The following is a 27179-nucleotide window of genomic DNA, read 5'->3' as shown; positions in this document are numbered from 1 at the left end:
TCCTTGGCCTAGCGTCCTCTGTCTACATATGGTGCCCAGAATCAGAGGTAGGGGGACAGGGTGGGGACAGAAACCAGCCAAGCAGCACCTGCTGTGTGCTACACATCGCCCCAGTGCTCATCGTGCTCCTTTCTTCAAAGCAAGCCTGTAAGTATTTTGGGTTCACGTATACATTCATAGCAGCCACCTTTCCCCAAGCCTTTTTAATCTTCGTCTTTGGCACCACCTATCTTAAGTATAGGTGTTAAGATCTCTTTTCTACTAAGAGGAAAATGGAGGCCCAGGAAAGCAAAGTCACCAGCCCAAGACCACAGAGTCCATGATAGGCTGCAAGTGGACTGACTCCGGACACATCTGTTCTCTGCTCTGCCCCACAGCACACCTGCTCATGCAGTAAGTGGCCAGTTTTCTTTGGTAAATTTTTTCTCTGAGGTCTTCGTGGTCAGGGGGAAGCTCAGTCCGGGGCACAGATATGGGAGTCCAAAGACCTAGATTCTAATCTGGACCCTAGTGGTATGCCAGGGAGCAAGGACCACACCCCACTGGGCCTTGGGTTATTCATCTGTAAAACAGGGACAGCAACAGCGACCTCCCTGGGCTGCTCTGGGAACCAAATGGGATAGTGGTGCTAAGAAAACAAAATAACGGACTGAGCGCATGGAAAGCGCAATGCTGGTAAGCGTGACGACTCTTCTGAATCGAGCCTGAGCTACAGGAGGGGCGCAGAAAGACAGCCTAAAGCAGCCAGCTCCGAACAGTGGGGCCCCCAGGACCCAGTGCAGGCCTCCACAAATGTTCTCGCTGTCCCATGGGAAAGTTTCTTACCATAGAAAACGGGTTGACAGGGCAGCCGGGTGAGGCAGTGGACAGAGCTGGGACTCTGGGGAGCCAGGGAGCCCAGTGCACGGTTGCCATGGAGAAATCTCAACTCAGGGCTGCCGTGTCTCTCAATTTATCCAGAGAATCTGAATTTTTAGATTGAATTTCTTGATTTTTAAAATGTTCAGAACTCATTCTTTTTTCAAATACTATGTGGGTCCAAAAAAATTGTGTACATGCATGCACACACACACACACATAATACATATCATCCCAGGATAACATCCCAGGGGCCAGAGAGGAGGATGTGACTCAGCCCCACCTTCACCCCTACCCCCAGGGCTACTGGGAGGTGGTTTCAGTCCTGTGTTTACACATGAGTGGGTTGTTAATTAGCTCAGGAGGAAAGATCAAACAAAACAGGCTACCACCACCCCTCCAGAAATCTCCCTTGGGAATCTTAGATGGGACTGCCTCCCTGGGGAAGATTCAAAACTATCACATCACATCACCACTCCCTGCCCTGCCACCCCCTATCCCCACCACCCACGCGGATTTCCTTCTTCCCAAATTGGCTTGGTTAAGGCAACCACCAGTGTCCTCTTTTGAGACTTCATCAATAAATAATGATAATAATAATTATTAATAGTTTTTATGGATCAATTATCATGTGCCAAGCCCTTTGCATACCTTTACCTGTTTTTTGCTAATAACCCCATTTAGCCTCATTTGACAGAGCAGAAAATTGAGGCTCAGAGAAGTTCGTGTAGCTAGTGTATGTTTGAACCGAGGTCTGTGGGCTCTGGTGCCATTTCTGCTGCACCTCTCTGCCTAAGAAGGTATGAACCCCATCAACTTGGAGCTAGCCCTCTCTACAGGCCCCTGACAACTTTTTCCAGAAAATGTGTGCCAGGAGGTGGCCAGCCGTGGAGGTCTTTACCCTTCTGTCTGTGTTCTGACTCCCAGTTTTGGGTTACGGGAACCCTTGGGTTTGTTCTTCCTAAAATCGGCCTGAACAGGCACCCCAGTCCATCCTAGTCTCCAGCGGGGAGAGCCCTGCTTCCGCAAGCGCCTCCCCTTCAGGCCAGGTTGGCGACTGCCCAGGGATGGAGCAGAGGCAGCGGCCACCCTGACCTTCTGCAGCCCCAGGGGCACACATAGCCCTTCCACTGGGTGAAGGCACTCAGACAAGCAGGGGTGGGGGCAATATCAGAAAATAAAACTTCCCAAGAGGCAGGGGCCCCTAGCTTGCCTCATGACCTTAGCAAATCAAGCCCTTTCTGGGCCCTAGTTACCCCACCTGATTTGGCTTAGACCAGCGGTTCTCAGTCCTGCCTCCACACCTGTGACCTTTATCAAATTACCCATACTCGAGTCCCACTCTCACCCCAAATAAGAATTCCTGAAAGTGGTTGCCCATTAGCAGCAGTCTTTTTTAAGGTTTCCCAGGTCATTCTACTATGAAGCCAGGGTTGAGGACCTCCGAGTCAGATGGCACCTAAAATGTCACCTGCCAACCAGATCTGACATCCTGAGGGTGGTACGAGTCGTCATCACAGACAGGAATGGAGAACGCAGGCCAAAAACGCTCACTCTTGTAGAGGACCTGCTCTGTGCCAGGCAGGATGCCAAGCACTTCACAGGCATCGACACAAATGACTTATGTGATTTCGTCTTCACATCCTTATGAGGTGTGTACTATTTTAGGCTGATTTTACCGATGCAGAAACTGAGGCACAGTCAGGCGACCTCGGATCACATGGCTAGTAAGTGGCACACGCTGGATGCTAGAATGAGGGTGAATTCAAAGGGACACCTAAAACAGCCTTGGAGAGTCAAGGAAGGCATCCCAGAGAAACTGACATCAGGGCTAAAGCCTGGGAAGTGAGTGGAGTTGGCCAGGCCAGAAAAGGGGCCCAAGAGAGAGGAGGGCGGGGCTGGGATGGCAGGCAGGAGCAAGCGCCTGGGTGCGGAGCGGGCGGGGTGACCTCACCTGCCTAAAGTCTGGCTCTGTCCCCGCCTACCCTTGCATTCCCCCCATAGCACTATTACTATCTGAAACTAGTGTGTTTACTTGTTTACATGATCGCCGTCCATCTCCAAGAGGTCAGAAGCCTTGTCTACCTCATTCATCCCCCTCTCCTGTATGCCCCGCAGGGAGTGCCAGGCCGGCCCCTGGCTGGCTGCCATATAGTTGAATCTGCTTGGGGTTGCCAGCTCTGCGTCTTCCAATTCCCATGCATTTTTAAGCTGGTTAATTTTTACTTCATGTTGGGGGAGGGGTGGATGGGGAGTGTGGCTAGGTGGACAAAAGCAGCGACATGTCCCACACAGGCTTGTGCACACGCTGTCCCCACTAGGGGCTGTTTCCCTCCCTGGGAGAGAGGGGAGGCAGCATGGGGTGTGAGGCGGACAGATGTGGGCACCTACTATTCACCCAGCACCGTATGAGCCTCTGGGGTATAAGTCCTGGGATGGAATAAATGGTATATTTTTAAAAGGCAGTGGTTGAGAGTGAGGACTTGGGAGTCAGAAAGACCTAGATTTGAGCTTGACTCCGCTACTTCCTAGCTGTGTGTTTCTGTGTAAGTGACTTAACCTCTCTGAGTGTCAGGTTCATCACGCTTCCAGTGGGGACAATGAAAGTGTCAGTATCATATAGGTGCCATGGAGAGGCACAGAGGTGATGCGTGGAAGCACTTAGCCCAGGGCTTGATTGAGTCCGTGTCACTGTTACTGATCCTAAAAGTGTTGGGGGTTGGGGGCAGGCTGGCTGAGTTGCCTAGATACCCTCACAATAAGTTTCCAGGAGGATTCTGGGTCACCTTGGCAAAAGCTCAAACAGCCTCTCTTCTCACCTTTCATCATCTCGAACACCGAATTCTCAAGAGAGGTGCTCCCAGCTGCTGCCCTCCATAAATATCTCCTCCACCTAGAAGAATGCAGAGTCTCCTAAGAACTTGGCCGGCTCCCCACATGTATTCCTACCCTGACATTTTGTCAACATTGTATACCAGAGTAGTTCTCACATCCATCCACTAGTAGAAAGACACGGGGCACTGTTCAAGCATCTGTACCCAGAGCAACAGAAGTTTCCACTCCTCTGAATCCTGCCTCTAAACCTCCTATAATTATACCAACTTGTGGCCAGGTGACTTAAGGCAGTTTTTATCTTTTTTCCTCTTGCCAATAAAACTTGTCCAGTGGTTTCTCAAGGTGGAAGACTGGGTCCTTTTAACAATCTACTCTGGAATCTAAAACCAAAATAAACAATAGCAACCACATTAAATACATTCACATTGCCAAATGGAATGGGGTTGAAATGAGTGTACACACACACACACAGAGGATGTTTTCTCCTTGGAGTCTCTCTCACCTCAAATCATATCTCTGGATTAAGTAATCTTAACCTGAGGGAATCCATGACCTCCTGCACTTGGCTTCAGAGAGTCTGAATCATTTGACATCCCACGCAAAGTTTTTATGTCTGAAAATATCAGTGTTTTGGTGCAGAGAATGACATATTTCCCACCAATTTTCAAAAGGAATCCAACTTTAAATCTTTAGGAATCTTCTGCAAAATCTATCTTTACTCTCTCAAGATGTGGTAGAGTTTCTAGGTGTCCCCTATAGCCCTTTCATCTTCAGTAATAACCCCCCACCCCAATTTTTAACTGGGTTCATGGCTACCCAGAATAAAGAATGCATTTTCCATCCTCCCTTGCAATTAGGGTGGCCATGTGGCTAATTTGGCCAATGAGAAAAGGCAGAATTTTTGTATGGTAGCCTCCAGAAATTTCTATAGAAGAGATTTTTTGTGTGCTTTTTCCTTCTTTCTCATCCCTTCCTCTTGCTGCTGGAATGTGGACATGAGGGCTGGAACTCAGGTGGCTCCCTGGTCCGTGAGATGGCTTTGGAAACGGAGCCCATAAAGAAGGGCCAGCAAGACGGAAAGGTGTCAGTAGCGAGATGGAAAGGTGGTATCAGGCTCTAAGGACTTTGTGGAGCAGCAACATCAAGGCAGCTCAGACAGAACATCTCTGGAATTTAATATTAGGAAGAACTAAACCTCTCTATTCTTTCAGCCACGGTTGTTTTGACTCTCTTGTTCTCAGCTATAGTTCATTGTAACTCATGCTGCTGCTGCTGCTAAGTTGCTTCAGTCGTGTCCAACTCTTCACGACCCCATGGACTGCAGCCTACCAGGCTCCTCCATCCAAAGGATTTTTCAGGCAAGAGTACTGGAGTGGGTTGCCATTGCCTTCTCCCATTGTAACTCATATTCAAGGTGAAACTAAGCCAGTCCTGAGGAGGTATCTTGTTTATATATCTCCTTGTCCACCTCTGTACATCCTCCCCAGTGACTCCAATCTTTCTCTCCCTCACAGCCCAAACCATGAGAACCCTCTTGGGCTGAGTCCTCCTAAGAGCTGTCATTCCCAGACCTAAAAAAAAAAACTGTTTCCAAAGCAGCTGCCTGATGTCATGGTCCCCAACTAGTCAAACCAGCTCTTGCTCTCACCTCAGAGATACATGGGGAAAGGCCCTAGAAATTATAAACTCTCCAATTCTCCCCCTAAAATTTCAGAGTGACCCTCTGCTAAGTGTTTCATAATGGCACTCAGCACAAGTGTCCCAAACCAGGAGGAATAGATACCACTTTCCCAGCCAGGTCTCTCCATAGAGGAGATAGAATGACTTCCTCTCAGACTGACACTGGCACCAAGAAAGCTCTTTGGAAGCAATTTGAAGACTATTCATCAGAATAGACCAGGATGCCAGGACTGGTAAGGGTCAATCTTCATCTCAGTCCCAAAGAAGGGCAGTGCTAAAGAATGTTCAAACTACCAGACAGTTGTGCTCATTTTCCATGCTAGTACGGTTATGCTCAAAATCCTTCACACTAGGCTTCAGCAGTACTTGAATCAAGAAATTTCAGATGTACAAGCTGGGTTTAGAAAAGAGGAACCAGTGATCAAATTGCCAACGTTCGTTGCATCATAGAGAAAGCAAGGGAATTCCAGAAAAACATTACTTCTGCTTCATTGACTACACGAAAGCTTTTGACTGTATGAATCACAACAGACTATGAAAAATTCTTAAAGAGATGGGAATACCAGACCATCTTACCTGTCTCCTGAGAAACCTTTATGTGGGTCAAGAAGCGATAGTTAGAATCTTACACAGAACAACTGACTGGTTCCAAATTGGGAAAGGAGTACCACAAGGCATATACTGTCACCCTGTTTATTTAACTTCTATGCAGAGGACATCATGCGAAATGCCAGACTGGATAAGTCACCAGTTGTAATCAAGATTGCCAGGAGGAGTATCAACAATCTCAGATATGCAGGTGATACCACTCCAATGGCAGAAAGCTAAGAGGAACTAAAGAGCCTCTTGATGAGGGTGAGAGAGGAGATTTAAAAAGCTAGCTTAAAACTAAACATGAAAAAAACTAATGTCACGGTGTCCAGTCCCATCACTTCATGGAAAATAGAAGTGGGAAAAGTGGAAGCAGGGACAGGTTTTCTCTTCTCCAGCTCCAAAATCACTGGATGGTGATGACGATTGCTTCTTGGAAGAAAAGCTATGACAAACCTAGACAGTGTATTAAAAAGCAAAGACGTCACTTGCCGACAAAGGTCTGTATAGTGAAAGCTATGATTTTTACAGTCGTCGTATGTACAGCTGTGAGAGTTGGACCATAGAGAAGGCTGAGCACGGAAGAATTTATTCTTTTGAATTGTGGTGCTGGAGAAGACTCTTGAGAATCCCTTGGACCGAAAGGAGATCAAGCAAGTCAGTCCTAAGGGAAATCAGCCCTGAATATTCACTGGGAGGACTGATGCTGAAGATGAAGCAATAGTGAGGGGCAGGCAGGCCTGGTGTGCTGAGTCCGTGGGCTCTCAAAGAGTCAGACATGACTTAGCGACTGAACAATAACAGCAATGCAGTGCTAACGAAGAAACCCCCAGTTCCGCAGTCTTACAGAACATAACTTTGTTTCTCATCCAGTAGGGAGATGCCCCTCACTGATGAGTTGGTGACCAAAGTGCTAAGGAAGGAGGAATCACCTGAAGGTCCTGCCTTCATGAAGCCAGGATCTCCCTGGGGTAAATTATAGTAAATGCTTTGATGCTTTGAACTGGAATTGATAGACATCACTTCTGCTCACAACTCATTGACCACACGGGCTAGGCTAGTCACATGGGCAACCACAGTGGTGTTATTGCTACCTACCAAGTGCCTGGAATTTTACTGAATCCCAACGATGTGCCAAACTCTGTTTCATGTGCCAAGGACAGAGCCCTAAACGACAAAAGTCCCCACACTCAGCCCTCATGAAGTTTTCGTTCTAATAGAAGAGGCGGATACAAAATCATAATAATAGAGCGGTGAGATGTCACTGTCAGTTAGTAGCCAGGGCTCTGAAGAAAAAGAAACCAGCTGATGTGAGAGAACATGATAGGAGAAGGTTTGTTTGAGTGAGTGACATTTAAGTAGAGACACCAATTAAGTGAGAAACCAGAAGTGCGGAGATCTGGGGAGAAGTGTCATAGGCGGTGGGAAGGTCCTTGGATGGAAATACATATGACTCTTTTGTCCCAAGGGCAGAAAGAAAGCCACTGGGACTTCAGCTCAGGGGTAAATGGGAGCAGGAAATCAGATCAGAAACATATCCAACAGCCTTTACTTCCTCCGTAAAATTTTTCAGCATCTAAAATTGTTTAAATTGTTGATTTGATTATGTGCTTGTTGATGGATGTGAGAGCAGAGACTTCTGCCTTATTCATTGCTTTCTCTACCCCCCCAGGCTAGTGCTGTGTGCATAAGAACTTAATAAATACAGAGTGAATGAATCAATGAGTAAATGAACGAACTGAGTCTCTTCACTCCCCTCATCTGCTCATCCTCACATGTCATTGGATGACGCCACCATCCACCCAGTTGCCCAGATCGAAAAATTGGGCAATGCAGTTGATGCAACCCTCTCCTCCCCTCCCATCCAATCACGTGCTCAAGATGCTTCTCTTTACTATATTAAGGGTTGTGTTCACCTTTGCCTCTCCTAACTGCAGCAATTTTCTTTGCTGGCCTCCCTGGAGTCTTGCCCCATACTACACTCTCTATAAGCAGCTGCTGATTTTTCTAGAACTCACATCTCATCACATCACCTTCCCTCTCCAAACAGGTCAGTGGATCTTCAAAGTACTCAGGGGACTTGCCTGGTACTACAGTGGTTAAGATTCAAAGCTTCCACTTCAGGGGGCACAGTTCAGTCCCTGGTTGGGAAATGAAGATCCCATGTGCCTTGAGGTGCAGCGCAAGACAAAATTTAAAAAACAAAGTGCTCAGGACAAAGTCTAACTCCTTGGTGGGGTCGACAAGGCCCTACATCATCTGGCCCACACCCACCTCCCCAGCCATGTCCCCTCATAATCTGTGCAAACAATAACCCTGTGATATAGGTAATATTATCATCCCTGTTTTACAGCTGGCAAGACAGAGGTTCAGAGAGGCTAAGACACTTGCCCAGAGCAGCACAGCTAACAGGGCTCAAATCAGGGTCTGATGTATACCAAGATGGCTTATCCCAGGCAGCCTCCAGGCTCCCAAATATCAGTGTGTTCTGGCGTCATTCTACTGAGAAGGTCTGGAAGGACTCAGAAAGTTCTAGAGAGGAAGGCCCAGTGAGGAGAAGGTGGAGGGAGGGGTGGGCCGTGACCTGCAGGTCAGCTGTGGTCTCTTGGATCTGGCTGGGTTTGGAGAGCTGGTGCTCTGGCTGGGCACACAGTGGGTGCCAGGTGGCCCGGCTCACTGGGCAGTTGAAGGTACAGGCTCAGAAACCAATCAGCACAGATCTGACTCTATGCCTTAGACGTTTCAACATAAAACAGAGTTAACAATATCCTAGGCTTAACAATATCCTGCCTTCTAGGGTTGTTATGAGGATGAAAAGAGAGAAGACATACCAGGCATTTAGCAAAGCTTGGCACTTAACATGTCTTGAATAATGGTGGGATCATTACTGTTTTGTTATTCTGATTGTCGTTATTCACAGAATGATGAAGAGATTAGGAGCACAGGCTCTGGAGCCAGCCTGCCTGGATTTTGAATATCAGCTCTGCCACGGAGTAGCTCTGTGACCTTGAAGGGTTATTTAACCTCTCTGTGCTCCATCTGTAGTATCATCTGAGAATGGAGATGATGACACTAACTTTGGAGCAATTTGGCTGAGGATTAAATAAGTCGATACAAAAAGCACAACTAGTACAAAATGTTACATTTTGCTATTTACATTAGGATTATTATAATTACCTTTAGAGGCGGTTAGAGGAAGCAGTATGGAGAGAATTTTGGAGTCTATGGTAGGAGGAAGCTAGAGCTTAATAAAGAAGCATTACCTACATGGGAGGAGGGCATGGACTGGTTTAGGGAGGGACTATGTGGGTTGTTTTTTATTTATTAATAAAAAGAAGAAAGAGCACTGATCTTGAATTTCAGACACATCTGGGTTCAGAACCCAGAGGCTGGTGGCCTCGGACTAGTCACATCATGCCTTAAGCCTCAGTTTCCTCATCTGTAAAATGGGGCTGATGATAGTGCAGACCTCGAGGTGGGAGGGCTGTTGTGCCAATTAAACAAAGACACACTTGGAAAGCATTCCGCTTGGTTCCTGGCACCTTCTAAGTACTCAGGGAAGTTTAGTGAATATTCCAGTACTGTCACTGTGTGTAGAGTCTATCACATGTAGCAAGGCAGTTCAGACACAATAGATGATGTTATGAGACATCATCTACTGGGCCAAGATCTCCTTTTCCCCCCTAATGCACGAGGTATCCTTCTAGGCACAGGGGATGCTGCTGGGAACAAGATACACAAGGGTCGTGCCTTAAGGAGCTGAAGATGCTGGGAATTCCCTTTCTGTCATTCACAGAGGAGCTGAGAAAAAGAAGGAAAAAAGACATGGTCGTACTTGCTCCCTGTTTTTTTGGGAATGAGCTGGCTCTGGGGGTGTCCAAGAGAGGGAACGCAGAGCTGGGTCTTCCTGGACCTGGAGGCTGAGTGAATGTAAGGGGTGCCAGAATCTCCCTCCACACCCAGAACAAGAGTCCCCTGGAGTTGTAGGTGAAGCTTTAGGCATAAATGACATCCAGAAAGCCATGACTCAGAGGGCTTCACAGAACAACCCCCTTCAGCTCCCACAGCACCCCCTCCCCCATCGTGGCTGGACCTGAAGGTGAAGGGGCAAAGCCTGGGGAGGGAGGAACTTAGGTTTCTCACTGCAGTGGAAAGGAAAAAAGCACAGAATAGGGCAGCTGACGAGCCTGGGTCTTCGTCTGGCACTACCTGTGCAACTTCGGGCTGCTGTTTCTCCTCCCAGGGCCCCACTTTCCATAGTGCAGAGTGATGTCACCCTCCCCCTGGGCAGTCTGTCTGAGGCTTAATTGTGGCCCTTCCCATGTGAAAGCTCCAAGAAGACAACAGCCAAGAGAACCCTTGTTCCAGGACTTGGGGTCTCACATCGCCCCCTCCCCAGCCCCACCAGGGTCTTGCCTTCCCCAAGAGCCAGCCTGGAGGCCCCATCCCCACCCTAGCCTTTCCTGGAGCTGACCCCATATTTTCACCTGCCTGCTGACAGCACTCGGGGCTTGCTGACTACTTTCCATGTGTGTTTGCTGACTCCTCTCCAGGGTGCCCGTCAGCAGGGCCAGCAGCTGCCTCCCTGCTCAGCTTCCCAAAGCAGAAGGCTGGCCTGAACCACAAATACAGCAAGCCTCCAATGGGGAACGGGGCAGAAGGCATGTAGGAAGGTCACCAAAACAGGGCCTGGGCAACATTGTCCCATTCTGGTAATTACTGTAGACTCCCGTGTCCAACTGGCTCAAGTTCCAATCCTCACTCAGCTGTGTGGTCCAGGACAGGTGGCTTCACCTCTCTGAACCCTGGAGATTCACTGAAGTGTTGAACAAAGTGCTGGGCACAGGGCCTAGTACATAGTGCTCAATGAATGTGAGCAGTCACCATGACTGCAAGAGGCAGTAGAGCAGAGGAGTCGGGAGCCAAACTTCTGCCACTTCACTGGATATGTAGACACGAGGAAGACACGTATCCTCACAATGTGCCTCAGTTTCCCCATCCGTTCAATGGGGATAATAAAAGTCCCTTCCCTGTGGAGCTGTAGGGAGGATTAGCTGAGCTAATATACATAAAGTGCTTAGAACAAAAGTGTTAGTTGCTCAAATGTGACCGACTCTTTGTGACCCCACGTACTGTAGCCCACCAGGCTCCTCTGTCCTTGGAATACTCCGGGCAAGGGTACTGGCATGGGTTGCCATTTCCTTCTCCAGGGGATCTTCCTGAGCCAGGTCTCCCGCATTGCAGACAGATTCTTTACTGTCTGAGCCACCAATGAAGCCCCATAGAAGTGCCAGATAAATGGTAATGATTGCCATTGCTATTTCCTAGCTGCACCGCGACCCTTCCCTCCTGCGGGCCTGGAAGTTGCAATCATCCTTGAGAAGGTAGATGAGGTTCTTGAGTGTGTGACCCCCCTACTCCCCAGGCTTTGTGGAAGGGAAGTCTGGGAGGAAAGAGAAGCAGAGTCTTCTAGAACACACCCATCAGCAGACTTGGGCACAGATAAACAAGAAACAGAGCCCCATCCCCACAGAAACACACATGCCTGAACCCACCCACTCCAGCCCACACACAAAACTCACTCCCTCGGGATCCTGCCACCCCCCACCCTGGCTCGGAAACCCCCCCAACCCCCACCCAAGTTGCAGACGGGGCCAGCCTTCTTCTGTGTGTCATGCAGTGATTCTCCCCATCCTGGCTCCACACCCAGCCAGCCTCGCCCTGCTGCAATTACAGAGAGAGCTGAGGCCTCTGTGCCTGATGCGACGTCAGCCTGAAGCTTCTAGCTCGATGATCTCACCCCGGTCACTTGGGATGAGGGTGCCGCCATCTCCCTCTCTCAGCCCAGGAGGAAGGCGGTGGTGTCTGGGTCGGTCAGCTCAGCACAGACTTGCAGGTTCCTACCCAGGCCCCACCCGCTGCCCCAGCAGTGGGCCCAGGCTCTGTTTCATCTGCTTCCTCGCCTGCAGAATGGGCATGGCGACAGTGCCCCTGGTGCCTTTGTGAGAGTTTAGGGCTACAACATACACCGCTGTGCAGCCCTGTGGCAGGTGCACCGGGGACAGCAAACGATGAGGATGTTGTCATCCTCCATACTATTATTTTTAGCAAACTACCTCATGTGCACCCTGCTTAATACCGAACTGATTTCTCAACCAATGACTCACTGAATTCCTTAACCCCCTCCCCACCCCACCCCATGAAGATGGCAGGACCCAGACCCCAAGCCCACAGAGGGGTCAATGGCAAGCCCCAGACTGCACACCTGCTAGGCACAGATCAAAGACAAACCCAAGCTCTAGGGGTGCTGAGGTCAAAGGATAATTTACAAATTCATTCTCTAAGCTACATGGGAGGGGCAGAAGAATCTAGCAAACAAGCCCTCTCTGGGCTTGGAAAATCAGACCAGAAACCCTGCCTGAATACAGCACCTTTGATAATTGTCATGCTTAATTGTCCTCACCATGAGAGAAGCTACCATTGGGTACCACTCCCCATGGCAGCCTCCTCATCTGTAAAATGGAGATCAGCATGGTACCCTCACCTCACGGGATTGATGGTGAAGATAAAGCAGGTTAATGTGTGTAAAGCATTTAGAACAGAGCCTGGCACCTAGCAAGCATTATGTAATTGAGAGTCAACATTGAAAACATAAAAGTGATGGTTTGCTACATGTTTTAAGGAGGATGACACATTCGTCAGGAAGCTACGGTTACATCCACTTCACAGGTGGGAAAGCAGATAGTTCAGAGCCACCTGCGGAGAATGGTATTCCCCTCAGAAGGCAAGCACTGAGAGCCTGAGGATGCTAAAGGCTTGAAAGAGGGGACGGCAACCCAGGGCCATCTGCCTTCAAATCCACTGAGCTCCGGAGTCTCTCTCCTCCCCTTCCGCGGGTCCCCAGGGAGGAGGCAGGACGCAGCAGGCTCTGAGGAAGGTATTTCCAGAGGGTGACCTGAGCCCTCACCCAGGCAGGGTTATTAATAGCCGGGCCATAGTGCCCCGCTAGGGGCGGGCGGGCTCCGGGCGAGAGAGCGGCGGAGAGGGCGGGGCTGAGCCGAGCTGGGGGAGGAGAGTCCGGGGAAGCAGAGAAGGCCCCTCCCAGCCCCCCGGGAGGCCAGCTGTCCCCCTCAGCGGATTCTCTGGGGCTGGTTCATCACCTCCGAATACTCCTGTGACAGGAGGCGTTTACAAAACCCGCCTCCAGCCCCAAGAAGCAATAAATAGAAGGCGCCCAGCCCACGAGAAGCAAGGAGAAGTTTCTAGGCCTGCGTCCCCGGGTTTATTAAGCTCTCGGCTTCACTCAGTGGCTCTGGCTGGGGGCCTGGACGGCTTGGGAGGACAGTGGCGGCTGGCTGATCTCCGGTGAGGCTGTGTGGAGAGGGGGCCTTGAGAATTCTGCTGGAGCAACCGGAGGTCGCCTTCGGTGGCTAGAGTGTCTTTGGGGGCTCGGACCCCAGCCAAGTGTGTGCCTCTGTCCCTGGCAGTGGATGGTTCTGAATCTGAAGAATAAGCTTGGAAGGCCAGCGCACCCACCTCACCTTGCTGTGTGACCTTGGGCAGGCGGCTCCCTCTCTCTGAGCCTCTGTTTCCCCTTCAGCTCAGCAGCCACCATGGCTGACGGTCAGATGCCCTTCCCCTGCCACTACACGAGCCGCCGGCGCCGAGACCCCTTCCGGGACTCGCCCCTGTCCTCCCGCCTGCTGGACGATGGCTTTGGCATGGACCCCTTCCCTGACGACTTGACTGCCTCTTGGCCTGACTGGGCCCTGCCTCGACTCTCCTCCGCCTGGCCGGGGACCCTGAGGTCGGGCATGGTGCCCCGGGGGCCCACTGCCATGACCAGATTTGGGGTGCCTGCTGAGGGCAGGAGCCCCCCACCATTCCCCGGGGAGCCCTGGAAAGTGTGTGTCAACGTGCACAGCTTTAAGCCGGAGGAGCTGATGGTAAAGACCAAGGACGGATACGTGGAGGTGTCTGGTGAGTGGGGGAGGACAAGAAGGAGAGAATGGGAGTGGGGGGTGGGGAGGACGCTCCCTTAGAGGGGACGCTATGACAGCATGACACAGGTGACTTCAGGGCTCAGGAATGCAACCCGTAAAAGTTATCTTTACAGAAAAGCTCTTCTCTTCCGGCTCCCAGGAGAAATTTTAACCTTTGGGTGCAGCATCAACCAGCCAACAGGCAGGGAAATGGAAACCACACTACCTGTTTTAGCAAAATTTAATGTAAAGAATATTAGATATAGGGGTAAAAAAACAAAGAAGAAACGGGGTTCATGCACCCCAACACCAAGACACAGTCCAGAAGGGGGTGTTTGTAACTAGCTCAGATTTCAAGGGAAACACCTTTCCCTTGTCCCACATGAGGAAACTGAGGCATAATCACGGCTACAAAGCTATGACGTGGTAACCTTGATTGAGCGGTTAATGTCTACCAGGCACCATGCTCAGAGCTTTACCTGTGGCATCTCAGTGAACACAAGCAGAAGAGGCAGGTCTTGTCTGTCTCTTCTTTTTACAGATGAGGAAACTGAAGTGCAGAGAGGTTAAGTCGGGGAATTGGGAGGTCAGAAGTGAATTGATATGTTGAGCACCTACTAGGTGCCAAGGGCTACAGCTTTTCTATTCCTGCTCTCAACTCACTCCAGCCCTTAGAAGCGGAGGGGGCTAGTCCCATTTTACTGCTGAGGACGCTGAGGCCCAGGCGGGGACTTGTCCAAGGACACGCCGTGAGTCAGCAGCCGGCAGAGTTGGGGCCTGCCCACATCCCATTCTGGAAAAGGGAATGTTTGGGGGAACAGGAAAGAGGAGATGGACACTCAGTCCCTGTGAAGCAGAGCAGTGGGCGAGGGGGGAGGTGGGAAGCTTTCTGTCTCTTCCGTCCCAATTAACATTCTATTAAAAAGCAGGTTCCTGGCAAGCTCTACAGCCGGAAAATCAATAAAAGCCATTGCAAACAGGCTGGGCAGAGACAAGCCCCAACAGAGCAGTCTTCAGGGGCCGGGGGCGGGGGGGGGGGGGGGGCGGCGCAGTTTCAAAGGCTCCCAGGCAGAATTATAAACATCAGAGACTCTGGAGGGTGTGGTGGGCTAGGAGGCACACTGGAGCCTTATGATGGTGGAGGGGGGCAGCCCGGGCTTCCTGAGTTGGCTGGGGAGCCAGACATCTGAAACCACTGCTCTGTGCTTTGTTTCCTTATCTGGAAATTGGGGTTCAAATGGCTGCACCGCCTGAGGACTGTGTCTTAAATGAGACAACACATGTTAAGTGCGTACAAAAAATGATGTGTATAAAGTTGCGTACCCAATGCCTGGAACACAAGGGATCGGTACTGTTGCTGTTGTTGATGTTATTAAAATGCGGGGCACAAAGTAAGGCCCCAATTCATATATACATACCTAATGAATGCTTGCTAGATGCTCCCTGAGACCTGGTCTCAAATCCCGCCACCACTGTTTATACTTTCTGGGTGGATATGCACAAGAAAGTCTTTTCACTGGTCTGAGCCTCAGTTTACCCATCTAAAGAATGGGGGTAAATAATATCCAACTAGCAAGGCTGTAGGGAAGATGAAATATGCACAGTCTATGATAATAAATGCAGAGGTCTGTAAGATGGAGCTGAAAACGTCTGCCTGGTACTCTACAAACAAGGTGATTATTATCACTGCTCCTCCTGTCTTTGTTTTAATTAGGATTTCAGAGGCTTCCACCCCTGGGTAGAGGGTCTCCCATACCCTGTGGCCCCTCCAGGAGACCTTTGTCCAACCTGGAAGACTTTTTCTCTCATTTTCCTTTCTGGATAGGGTCTGGGAGTTCCAGGCTGCAACCCCAGCTGAGTACCTTACTAATCCAAGAGGCTCCGAGTAGTCACAGAGCCTCAGCTTCCACATCTGTAAAATGGGGTCATTGGGGGCTTAAATAAGACAAAAACAAGACAATGCCTTTTTAGGTTGAAAATGCTTCACAGCTATGCACTTAGCAACTTTGACTTGACAGAATGCCAGTGCCCTGAGAGTACATACAGAGATTCTTATAATAGGATTTTTAAAATCAAATTTACATCCTGGGCTCCGTTAAAAAAGCAATTTTCAAGGGACGTAGGAAGTCAGACTAGTCTCCCCTCCTACCTCACTTAATGACACACCCATTCTTCCTGAAACTCTTCATGCAGGGCACTGTGCTAAAGGCTGACATGTGTTGGCTCACTGACTCCTCACATGGACTTCTGAGAAAATATACATAGATTTGATATACCCACTTAACAGCTGAGGAAACTGAGGCCCAGACACAGTCACCTGAGATTATCTGCTTCTCCATAACAAGGTCGGAAATTCAAAGCTAAGCCTGCTTAGACAGTTCAGAATCAGGATGACAGGATCTGCTTCTAGAGTGGCCTGGGGCAAATCCTACCACCTCTTGGGCCTCACATGTACCCTTGGTTTTATAAGGAGTTGGACTAGATCAGTATTTGCCAAATGGCATGTTTTAAGATATCACTAGGAGTCTAATAAATGGAAGGAGGGGTTCCAGGATTTTCAAAGGTACCATATGAAGCAAAATTACAAACAGGTCTCCTTACTGCAGGACTTATCAGAGCCTTGAATTTGCTGATATAGTTTATGAGTCTCTGAAAGGCAGCCCTGTCTTATCAACCACACATGAGTGTCTAGGTCCAGGGAAGTGTTTGGAAATTGCTAGACTAGATGATTTCCATCATGCTTCACACGCACCCCTCCCCCACCCCACAGTCACCAGCCAAGAAATGTTCTCTTCATGGGTCACTGGGCCAGGCTCTGATGGAGGAAGGAACTGGAAAGCCCCGAGGCTTTATTCCACCCCCTTTCCTTAATCCTAGGGCCTCTGCCTTCCCTGGAAACAGCACTTCCTTTCTTCAGCTGGGCCAATAGCTTTCCCTGAAGTGCTGATGCCGCTCCTTGGCACCTACATTTCTCAGTGGCTGTGAGGGGCTTCCCCTGGCTTCCCCTGGCTTCTAGATGAGTTCTTTCTTATTTTTTAAAGACTCATAATAATTGCTGCTTTTTTTTCCTATTTACAAAAAAATGTTCTATGGTAGAAAATGTAGATAGGAAAGCAAAATTAAAAAGTTAAAAATCAGTCATAATACTTAAGCTGCCCCAATAAATAGATATTAAAATAACATGCAAATTAAGCTTCAACTGGCACCTCTTAGCAGCTCTAACTCCCTCCCCCAGTCCCGCTTCCCCAACCGCATATTCTATTTGCAGAGCATAGACAGAGAGATTTTGTTTCTGAGGACCAGTTCTTTCCTCAAATATCAAAATAAGCCAGAAGCATCCCCCTTTTACAACTACTGAAGCAATTCTGTGACTCACTCTCACTAGCTCCTCACAGAACCCAATAATTAGAAAGTTGTCACCACCACTGGAGAAAAGAAGAAACTGAGGTTCAGAGAAGCGGAGCAAAGTGCTAGCAGACTCAAACCCCGACCTACACCACTGCCTTGGAGTCTTTGCTCCAGCACGTCCAAGCTGTGTGACCTTGGGCACATCACTTAACCTCTCTGAACTTCCATTTCCCCATCCACAAAACGGTAATGCTTCCTAAGGTTTTTGTGAAAGATTAAGAGTTGATATCAGTAAAGTGCTTAGAACAGTGGTAGACACCAAGAAAGCGCAATATAAAGAGTTTGCTATTATCATTCTTACCGTCATCATCATTGTTTATTACTGCCAGGATATCGAGTGTGCAAAAGGGCTGAGTCAGAGGCACTGGCCTGTCCCCAGGGGAAGCATGTCTCTGGAGGCCCAGGCTTTGGGGAGTGGACCAGGGGACAGACCGTGTTCCTTTGGCCCCAGGCCTGTATCAGAACTGGGCAGCTGGTGGTCACGGACTTGGCAGGTCAGAATAAACTCCCCAAGCTCCAAGCAGCAGCACATTCGCAGAAGAGTATGTTCTGGTTAGGCAGACGCTCATGTTTAAAAACGAATTCCTATAAATGTTGCCCTTTCTGCCCAGCTAGTGGGAGACTACATTGATGCAGCCTTTCCTGAGAGAAATTTAGCGACATACAGAGCAAGCCTTCAAAATTCTAGAACATGGAATTTATCCTAGGAAGTCATCAGGCTCGGTGTGACAATCTAGCTATAAGAATGTTCAGCACAGTGAGGTTCTTTCCAATGTCAAAAACCCTCTCAGTACCCCAAAGCCAAGGATCGGCTGAATGAATTTATATTTCCCTGCAGCCATTAAAAGTCATGTTGTCGACAAATATATACCTATTGCTGATTCATGCTGATGTTTGGCAGAAACCAACACAATTCTGTAAATCATTTATCCTTCAATTAAAAAATAAATTAATTTTTTAAAAAGTCATGTTTTCAACAAATAGTTGCTGTAATATGGAAAAATGATTATAATGGGTCAGCAAGAGAAAAAAACAAGTTCCGGACATAACATACAATATGATTTTTGATAAAATAGATGATATACATCTATATTATATAACAGTATGCATTTCACAGTAACAGAAAAATCTGGAACGTATACAAAAATGTAGTTTTCTTGGGGTGATGCAATTATGGAGGGTTTTGATTGTCTTTTCTTTCTACATTTTCAAACATACACATGCGTTATAATAGAAAAAGTTATTAATAAAGGAATAATGAATAATAAAAAGGTAATGAATAATGTAATCACCTATAAATTATCAGCTTAAAATCTTGACTGCAGTAAGACATTGTATTACACAAGGTTATTTACAGTCTAGATTCCAAAGCCCCTCAGAAGGGTGTCCCTGGGTAAATGAGCATTCTCGGCCCTGCAGTGTGGCCCCACAAATGAGGAGTGAATAATAATAGGAGCCTAATGACTCTGCTGGGCTCTAATCCACATTCTTTAAAAAGAAATTAGAGACACTCTCTCCCTTAAAAACAGAACAAAAAGCAAAGACCCAAGAGTGGGGAGGGGCCAAAGGGTTCAGAATTTGTTACATAAATTGCAACATGACAGCCAGCCCTCTTGTAATTTCATATTTTTACTTCCTAAGGGAAGAGAAAAAGCCCCTGTCTGCCAGCCAGGAGGAGGAGGGGCAGGTGGAATTTCACATACATGTTGCTTCCTGTGTCATTTCTCAGGGAAACACCCTTTGGGTGTTTTCTGTTTTGTTTTTGGAGATGGATGCATTATTTCCAGGCAATTCTTTCAGGACTAGGTACAGATAATGGGGCTCAAAGAACTAACTGGAAGCTGGAACAGGCAGAGGGGCAGCAGACCTCAGTCCTCGGCTTAGTTTCCAAGAGTTGGTTCTGAGGCCTGGGCTGCCACACAATTGCTGGGTGAGCTTGGACCCATCCCCGGGCCTGAGTTTTCAGGTCAGTAACTGAGGGAGAAAGAAGCCCATTCTCAGAGCTGGGAAAGGGCTCTGTGCATTATAAAGCCCAGGGGGCTGGCAAACTAGCCTGACTTGTATCCTCTCGCTCATTCTGGGATGTTGGCCTCAAGGATCTCCTGGTTGGTTAGGAGCAAAGGGTGAGATGTGAGACTTTGAAGGTGCAGTGTAAGGTCTTAGAAGACAGGATGCCATCCCTGTGATTTCCTGAGTCTTAACTCCTAATCATCTACAAGTCATGGTCAAGGCCTCCTGACCTACCTGTTGTCATACTGCATCTTCACAACAGCCTGGGAGGTGGTTTCAAGAGTGTCCACTTAGCAGAGGAGGGACCAGAGGCTCAGACAACTGGAGCCTCTAGACCAAGCCCCAGGCCACACAGGAGGCCAGGGCAGGATTCCCATCTGAGCCGAATCCTGAATGATGCCCACAGGACACAGACGCTGACTTGTGACTTTCCTCTCCCTTCCAGGTAAACACGAAGAAAAGCAGCAAGAGGGTGGCATCGTTTCCAAGAACTTCACAAAGAAAATCCAGTAAGTAACCTGGCAGTTGGATTTCAGGGGAGGATTGGAGTGGGGACAGCATGCCTGGGACCCCTCTTGGGCATCTCTCCTTCAAGAGACCCGCCCCAGGGCAGGGAATTGAACCCTGTGAGAAGTTAAACAAACCTACAGTGGGTTCCCAGAAAGGGGGGGTGCCATTTCCTCTTCTCAGTGCCCTGTGAGGTGGGATTAACAATCTCGTTTTGTAGATGAAGAATTTAAGAATAGGAGAGGCAAGACGACTTGTCCAAGATTCCATGAAAATCGGGGTACTCACCCACCCACGTGACATCATGCCTCCGAATTCCTAATAGAATCTTTCAAGGGTTGCTTGTTGCAAGTCTCCCATGGCCTTCCCTAGGGCCCCCGTAAGAATTCGGCTGGAAAGTGTCCTGCTCTCTTCGTGACTCACTACCTAGAAGGGCTCTGAGGCTGAGAGATTGGGAGAAAGGAAGGGCCAGTTTTGCCAAGGGGAGTGAGAAGGGCTGAGACTGGGGGATTATGCAAGTAGCAGGAAGGCCACCACCAGGCTGAGTCAAAGAATCAAAGACAGACGGAGGCCCTGATGGCAATACCTGTAGGAAGAAAAGACTCACAGCGACGTGCCAGCGGCCGGCTGCTTCACAGACACCTCATCCCCCTAAATGGCACCCCGCCCCTCTGTGCACTTCTGGCTCTAAAGTCTCTTCTAGTCGCATTTCACCTTTGTAGCAAAGGTATGCAGTGGGGAAAAGAGACAGTACCCTCCTTGTATTATGGGGAAACTAAATCTCCCAGAGGTGAAAGGATACACCCAGGGTCCTTAAAATGAGCATTCATAACAGCCCCAAACAGACCCTTGAACTCTTGAGTTCACCATGCTCAGTTCTTGAGCAAGGAATGCCCTTTCCTCATTCATAAAAGGAAGGGATGCTGAGCCTTGTGGAGATACCCACAAAGGAAATGAGATCACAGCTCCTGGTGGGCGCACAGCAGGTCCCCATAAGTGTCGGTTTGTTTTTACTGCTGTTGTTGTTATTGAATCTTAACCCCTCCCCTCACCCCAGCAAAGCTGTCCTGTGTCTGGACAGATGGCACAGGCTAAATTCTGAGGCTGCTTTTAGCTTTAAGCTTCCGCAGTCCTGTCTCTCCCGCCATGTGCCCATTCCTAACCCACCAGGCGCCTCTGGAGCACTCAAAAGCCTGCAGACACTTCCTGATAAGGCAAATGCCAGATACTTTTTCTCCCTGGCTGGCCTGCCATCACCAAGACCCACACCTTCCCCTAGTACCACAGCCAGATCAGAGGTGGGGAGAGAGGGGAGAGATGGGGAGAGACGAGAGAGATGGGAGGGGAGCAAGAAGGCTGATGTTTCTTTTAAGAGACTGAACTAAGGTCTCAGGATGGAGTCACAGGCAGGTCAAAGCTGTGAAAGGGACTGAGCCAGAAAGAAGTCAGCAAATTCATCATCTCTAAAGATAGCCGTTTTCATGGATCTCGCCATCTCGAAGGCCTCTGGGAAAATAAACAGCTTGCTGCGAGTTACTTGACCAGATAGAAATGCCTAAAGCTACCGGAAGCAGAGCCACTACTCAAATGGGGCTCGGCAGCTGTGCTGGGCTGTTTTTACAATATTGAGCTAATCATGGCCAGGACCACCCTCCCCCCAGAGGCTCTCCTCGGTCACTTGACCATCCTGATGCTGTTTGCAAACCCTCCAAACCTCCCCGTGTTCCAGCAACCAAAGAGCCCCCAGGACCCTCCTCCATCACCATGGCATGGATCCATCCATTCCAGCTGGTCAGTGTCCAGCTGTGCCAGTCATTAAATATTTTGAATCTCACTTCTGGGTGTAGGGAGTCCTGGCACCACGACTGAGTGGGTGACTTGGAGCCACGTGCTAAACTGCTCTGGGCTTCTGTTCCACCTTCCCTTAGGATGGGGAGTGAGAGAATGTGTACAGACTCAGTGCTCAGCCCATGGGGACTAATCTACTAGAGACTCAGCAAGACTAGAATCACACAAGAGCAGCTGGGAGTCCTGAGACCTCCTGGCCCTGCCCTGACTCCATCACCAAGCAGCGGGACTGGGGTTTGGGATGGCCCCGGCCCCATCTCAGAGGTCTCATTGCCTCTCCCAGGAAATACTCCAGTCGTTAGAGTTTAGAGAAGCTCCTTAAACCCAGCTGAGGCCTTTGGAGATTTCCTCCCAGACACAATGCTCCAGCCGTCTGCCTTGCCCACAGCTAGGGATTCTTCCCAACACACACATCCCCTTGGGAAAGACCCCATTTTGACTGGATGAGGGAGAGACTGGAATTTGCAAGTCAGGTCCAGCGCAGGGCAAAGACTGGAGACGGGGGCTTTTCCACACCTCCCTGGAGTGAGAGACCAGGGAATGCAGAAAGTCATCAACAGAGGATGCCCAGAACCAGAGCAGACTTTAGTGGCTTTGCTGCACAGCTTCCCTGGTATCTGATCTGCCATTTGCAGCCCCCTGTGGTGTGTCAAGTGCCAGGTTAAGAGCTGTAGAGGTTTGGGGCTTCCCTGCTGGTGCAGTGGTTAAGATTCTGTGCTTCCAATGCAAGGGGTGTGGGTTCAATCCCTGATTGGGAAACTAAGATCCCACATGCTACCGCCAGTAAATAAATAAACAAGCATCTAATGCCAGCTCTGAGGACCGTAAAAAGAAAAAGTTTCTTAATTGAAAACTCATTCCATAGACAGGACACAAGACAATGGTGCCTTTTTTTTTTTTTTTTAAGATGTAGAGGTTTAATTTTATGCCATCTTTAAAAGAATCCTATAGAGTAGGTATTGGGGTAGTGCTGTGGCAAATAACCCACTTGCCAATTCAGAAGACATAAGAGACACAAGTTCGACCTTTGGGTTAGGAAGATTCCCCTGGAGGAGGGAATGGCAAACCACTCCAGTGTTCTTGCCTAGAGAATCCCATGGACAGAGGAGCCTGGCGAGCTATAGTCCATAGGATCACAAAGAGTCGGACATAACTGATGCGACTTGGCACAGCACGCAGAGAGCTGGTATTTTTAAGCTCATCTCGTGGATTAGAAAACTGAGGCTCAGAGGTTGGCAGGCCTCAGTTAAGGCCACATGGCCACAAGAGGAGGTCTGGGATTGCACGCAGGTCTCCCCGTCTTCAAAGCCGTGAACTTCCTACTTGGTCGTGTGCATGTGTGTGTCAGGTCGGTCGTGTCCGACTCTTTTGCAACCCTGTGGACCGTAGCCCACCAGGCTCCTCTGTCCATGGGATGCTTCAGGCAGGAATACTGGAGTGAGTTGCCATGCCCTCCTCTAGGGGATCTTCCCGACCCAGGGATCTATTCCCTGCATCTCTTATGTCTCCTGCGTTGGCAGGCAGGTTCTTTACTGCTAGCGCCACCTGGGAAGCCCTCCTACTTGGATGGATAGGAGAGACCAAATGAGTCATTCACAAACCATCTTCATTTATTATTTTGCCTTCTGTGCTTACGTCCCTATACTATAATTTGCTTGTGATTGATTTTTTTTTTTCTTTTCACTCAACCCACTTTTGATAAGGTTCAGTTCTCATCAGTCAAACATTCACTCACTCAAGAAGGCAATTGTGAAATAAACCCAAAGCAAAATGTGGTTAAATTCTGACCAGACAGTGTTGCCTGCCTGAGGGCCTAAGTCATAGATCTGCTCTTTCTTTGTTAAAAGAGAGACAATATCAAGAGATGGTAGAAGCTGAGGTGTTAAAGCCATGTTAAAGCTCTGTGTTAACAGAGCTGAGACTTTCCCTTAGTTGTAAATGAAAGGATTTAGTTTCTTTAGGTTCAGTCACCATAGATCTTCCCACCGGTTTTGTTGAACCTCAGTCCCTTTTGCAAGAGGACTGAGGAGGAATAGCTCTCCCACCAAGTGGGTTCAACATAGAGGTCACCTGGTAAGAGCCCTTGAATAAGTCTGTTCCCATATTGGGGCCTTAGTTTCCCCATGTGTAATATGGGAACATTGTCCTGGATAGTTGATGTCCTTTTGGCCGCTGACATTTCATGGGTCAGTGGTGATGCTCAAATAGTGACAGCTATCAAGGTGCCCATTTGTACATCTGATGCCTACAATGACAGTGTGGTAGCTGATGCCTATTGAGCGCTTCCTGTGCACCAGGCACTGTCCTAAGCCCTTTGCTTTCATCATCCTACATAATTCTCACACCACCCTAAAAGATAGGTGCTGTTTTAAACCACCTTTTCCTGTGGTCAGAGAGGTGAGATCACTAACCCAAGATCACACAGTCAGGAAGAGGTGTGATTTGAACTGCAGTCTGCCTGCCTGTGAAGTCCATGCTTATGGACCATGGCTGCCCTGTCATATGTCCCAGGTGCCCTAGGGGTTGGCATGTAAAGGGTTAAACAGAGTCAGCCCATCCCCCCAGCCAAGAGTGGTGGTGGTTTGGTCGCTAAGTCATGTCTGACTCTTGTGACCCTATGCACTATAGCCTGCCAGGCTCCTCTGTCCATGGGATTCTCCAGGCAAGAATATTGGAGTGAGTTGCCGTTAGGGAGGTCCAAACTTTTGGCCTTGTCTCTACTTCAGAAGTTTGGCTTGGCAGTTGCCCAAGTTCCCTTTCTCTCCCACCCTTCCCTAAAGGCTCCTTGTTAATCAGGAATCTCCTTGGTAGATGCAGTTCATGTGGCTACAGGTGGCTGTTTAGAGCAAAAAACCTCCCCAACCCCTCCAGGAAGGGTCCTGCCCATGACCAGCATGGGGTCACTTTATTGCCTGGTTCTTTCATCAAGACCCCTGCATTTACAACAGGTGGAATCAGCCTAGACTGGTGGGAAGATCTGTGGTGATTGAACCTTCTGGCTTTCCCTACCATGGACTTTTTTTTTTTTTTTTTTTTTTCAAAAGTCTGGTGCCTGGGAGGGGAGGCAGAGGAGTGTCATGATCAGCTACTCTTGAGTTTGGAGACCAGGATTCCAATTCTCTTCCCATGTGCTACTTGCCAGCTGTGCTACCTTGGGCAAATCAGTTCACCTCTCTGATCTCAATCGCCTCATCTATATATTAGGGATAGTAATGGAATTGCCTGGTGGGATTATTATTTTTATAACAATAATGATTATGATTATTAAATTTTATTGTTTTGATAATAATAATAATAATAATAATAATTATGTTTGATAATAATCCCACCAGGCAATATCAAAAATATTTTCTTTCAAATGAATAAAAGAATGTTTGGCTGTATTAAAAATAATAAATGAATCTTCTATTTTCCCTAGGCTTCCTGCAGAGGTGGATCCTGTGACAGTGTTTGCCTCCCTTTCCCCAGAAGGCCTGCTGATCATCGAAGCTCCCCAGGTTCCCCCTTACTCACCGTTTGGAGAGAGCAGTTTCAACAACGAGCTTCCTCAAGACGGCCAGGAAGTCACTTGTACCTGAGACTCCAGTCTTGGCCCTTCCTTGTTCCCTCCCCAACCCCTGGGCTTCTCTGATTCCAGGATACATTACTATAGCTGAACTCATAGATTTAGTGTGGCTAAAATGTTGGGGGTCGGGGTGGATTGACCAGATTCCCTGGATAGTGTTAGTAGTAGGTTTTTCTGCAAGGTGGCGCAATTGACAGGTTATGCTCCATTGCATTAGGCCAAAATGCTGGGAGTTTTCCTTCTTTACCTTTTCTATCATGATGAAAATGTTGCACATTTTACAGTTGCAAAACAAATAAAAGGGGACATAACATTTCACTTTGTATCTTATCTTGCAGCTAATGCAAGAGTTGCTTTCCTCTGGGGACCGGGATTCCCATTCTGGGCTCCCAATGTCCATACCTGCCCCTTGGTTTGGTTGATGGAGCCCTCGTAGCTCACCCCACAGTGTTTCTGCAGCCCTGGTTTACAAAGGGTTATAGACAGGTCTTATATCTCCATATGGGATTTATCCAGCAACCACATGAAAACAGACAGTGCTGTGTGCCCTCTACCCAGGCATTTATAGCATGTTCCCAAGCTGGCACTACCCAAGGACGTTAGAAGTCCTTTAGTTTCTTCTCTGGTTAAAGTCCCCCCTTTCTTGTGTCTCCTATGTCCAAGTCGGGATTTTTACAGAGGGGGCTGTCGCCAGACAGCTCCACCAGGAACCAAGCAAAGGCCAAATAGTCTGGCAGGCAGGCTAGTGGTATTGTGTATATGGGTGGGACGTGTGTGTCATTGTTATTTGAATTGTGCTGTTGTTTAGGGAAAATAACAGTAAACAATAATAAAAGGAACTGATGTTATTAGCCTTGTGTGTTGTTTTGATGGGAACTAAATGCTGTACCACTTAGATATGCAACATCAATTAGGGTACTTGTAGTAGCAAGTAATAATGCTCAATGCACTGTGGCTTAAATGACATAAATATCTTAACTTTACAAGAAGTTTAGATATGAGTGATTTCAGAATTACTTTTTCAGCAGTTATGCCACCAAGAACCCAGAGTCTTTGTCATTTTTCTCTACCATCTCTGATGAGTCTACAAGTTCTATCCTCATGTTTGCAAAAAGGCTGCAGCAGCTCCAAGCATCTCAACCTCATAAGGCCATGTACTCCTCCGTCCATGGGATTTTCCAGGCAAAAGTACTGGAGTGGGTTGCCATTGCCTTCTCTGACAGGAAGAGAAGGCAAGGGTAAAAAAGTCTTTTTGTCTGACTTTCTCTTTCATCAGTAAGCTCTTTTCCAGAAGCTCTCTCTCAACAGTCTTTTTTCTTTTTTTTTTTTTTCTCATTGACCCAAACTGGGTCACATGAGTTTGTTGAAGCCAGTCCTTGGCAGAGAGAAAGGAACGGCCATGATGGGCTTAGATGAATATTGATTTGTCCTTTGAGGCCTGGAACATTGCTGCTTGAAAAAGCAAGGTTCTGTTAGGAAGGAGGAAAGGGGCAGTCAACAATCCACACACTGATGCTGCCAGGAGCCCAGAACCCTGAAAGTATGGTGGTAGGAAGCGTGCTACCACAGTGCATCAGTTAAAACTGTTTCTACACTAGGTGCTAGGAAGCCCTACTCCAACTGGTGTAAGCAAAATGGGGCATGTATTTGGGTACAACTGAGAAGTCCAAGATACATGCTGCCCTCAGGTTTCTAATAATCTTAATAGAACTCAGTTTGTCTCTTGTTCCTATGGTATTGGCTCCACCCCTAGTCTCCCTGTTGCCCCCCCCCCCCACCTCCTGCTCCTAGCTGTCATGCTCCTGTGCCCTTTCATGTGACCTCAAGACAGGTGCAAAAAAAACCCAAGACAGGTGCAATCACTACACCACCACCCCACCTCCCACATTCCGGTC

General features: G+C 48.4%; 1 protein-coding gene across 1 annotated transcript; it reads left to right on the top strand.

Annotated features, from left to right (window-relative positions):
* The first annotated feature begins 13214 nt into the window (after positions 1-13214).
* On the top strand, positions 13215-26135 carry HSPB8 (heat shock protein family B (small) member 8). The gene is made up of 3 exons (XM_004017375.5): positions 13215-13944; positions 19810-19873; positions 25138-26135. Exons 1-3 carry the CDS (start codon positions 13578-13580, stop codon positions 25295-25297), a joined length of 591 nt encoding a protein of 196 aa, XP_004017424.2. The 5' UTR covers positions 13215-13577; the 3' UTR covers positions 25298-26135.
* Positions 26136-27179: the final 1044 nt, after the last annotated feature.

Source organism: Ovis aries, chromosome 17 (assembly GCF_016772045.2).
Source record: "Ovis aries strain OAR_USU_Benz2616 breed Rambouillet chromosome 17, ARS-UI_Ramb_v3.0, whole genome shotgun sequence".
In the NCBI taxonomy this organism is placed as follows: Eukaryota; Metazoa; Chordata; class Mammalia; order Artiodactyla; family Bovidae; genus Ovis; species Ovis aries.
This window is presented reverse-complemented; position numbering and strand designations above follow the sequence as displayed.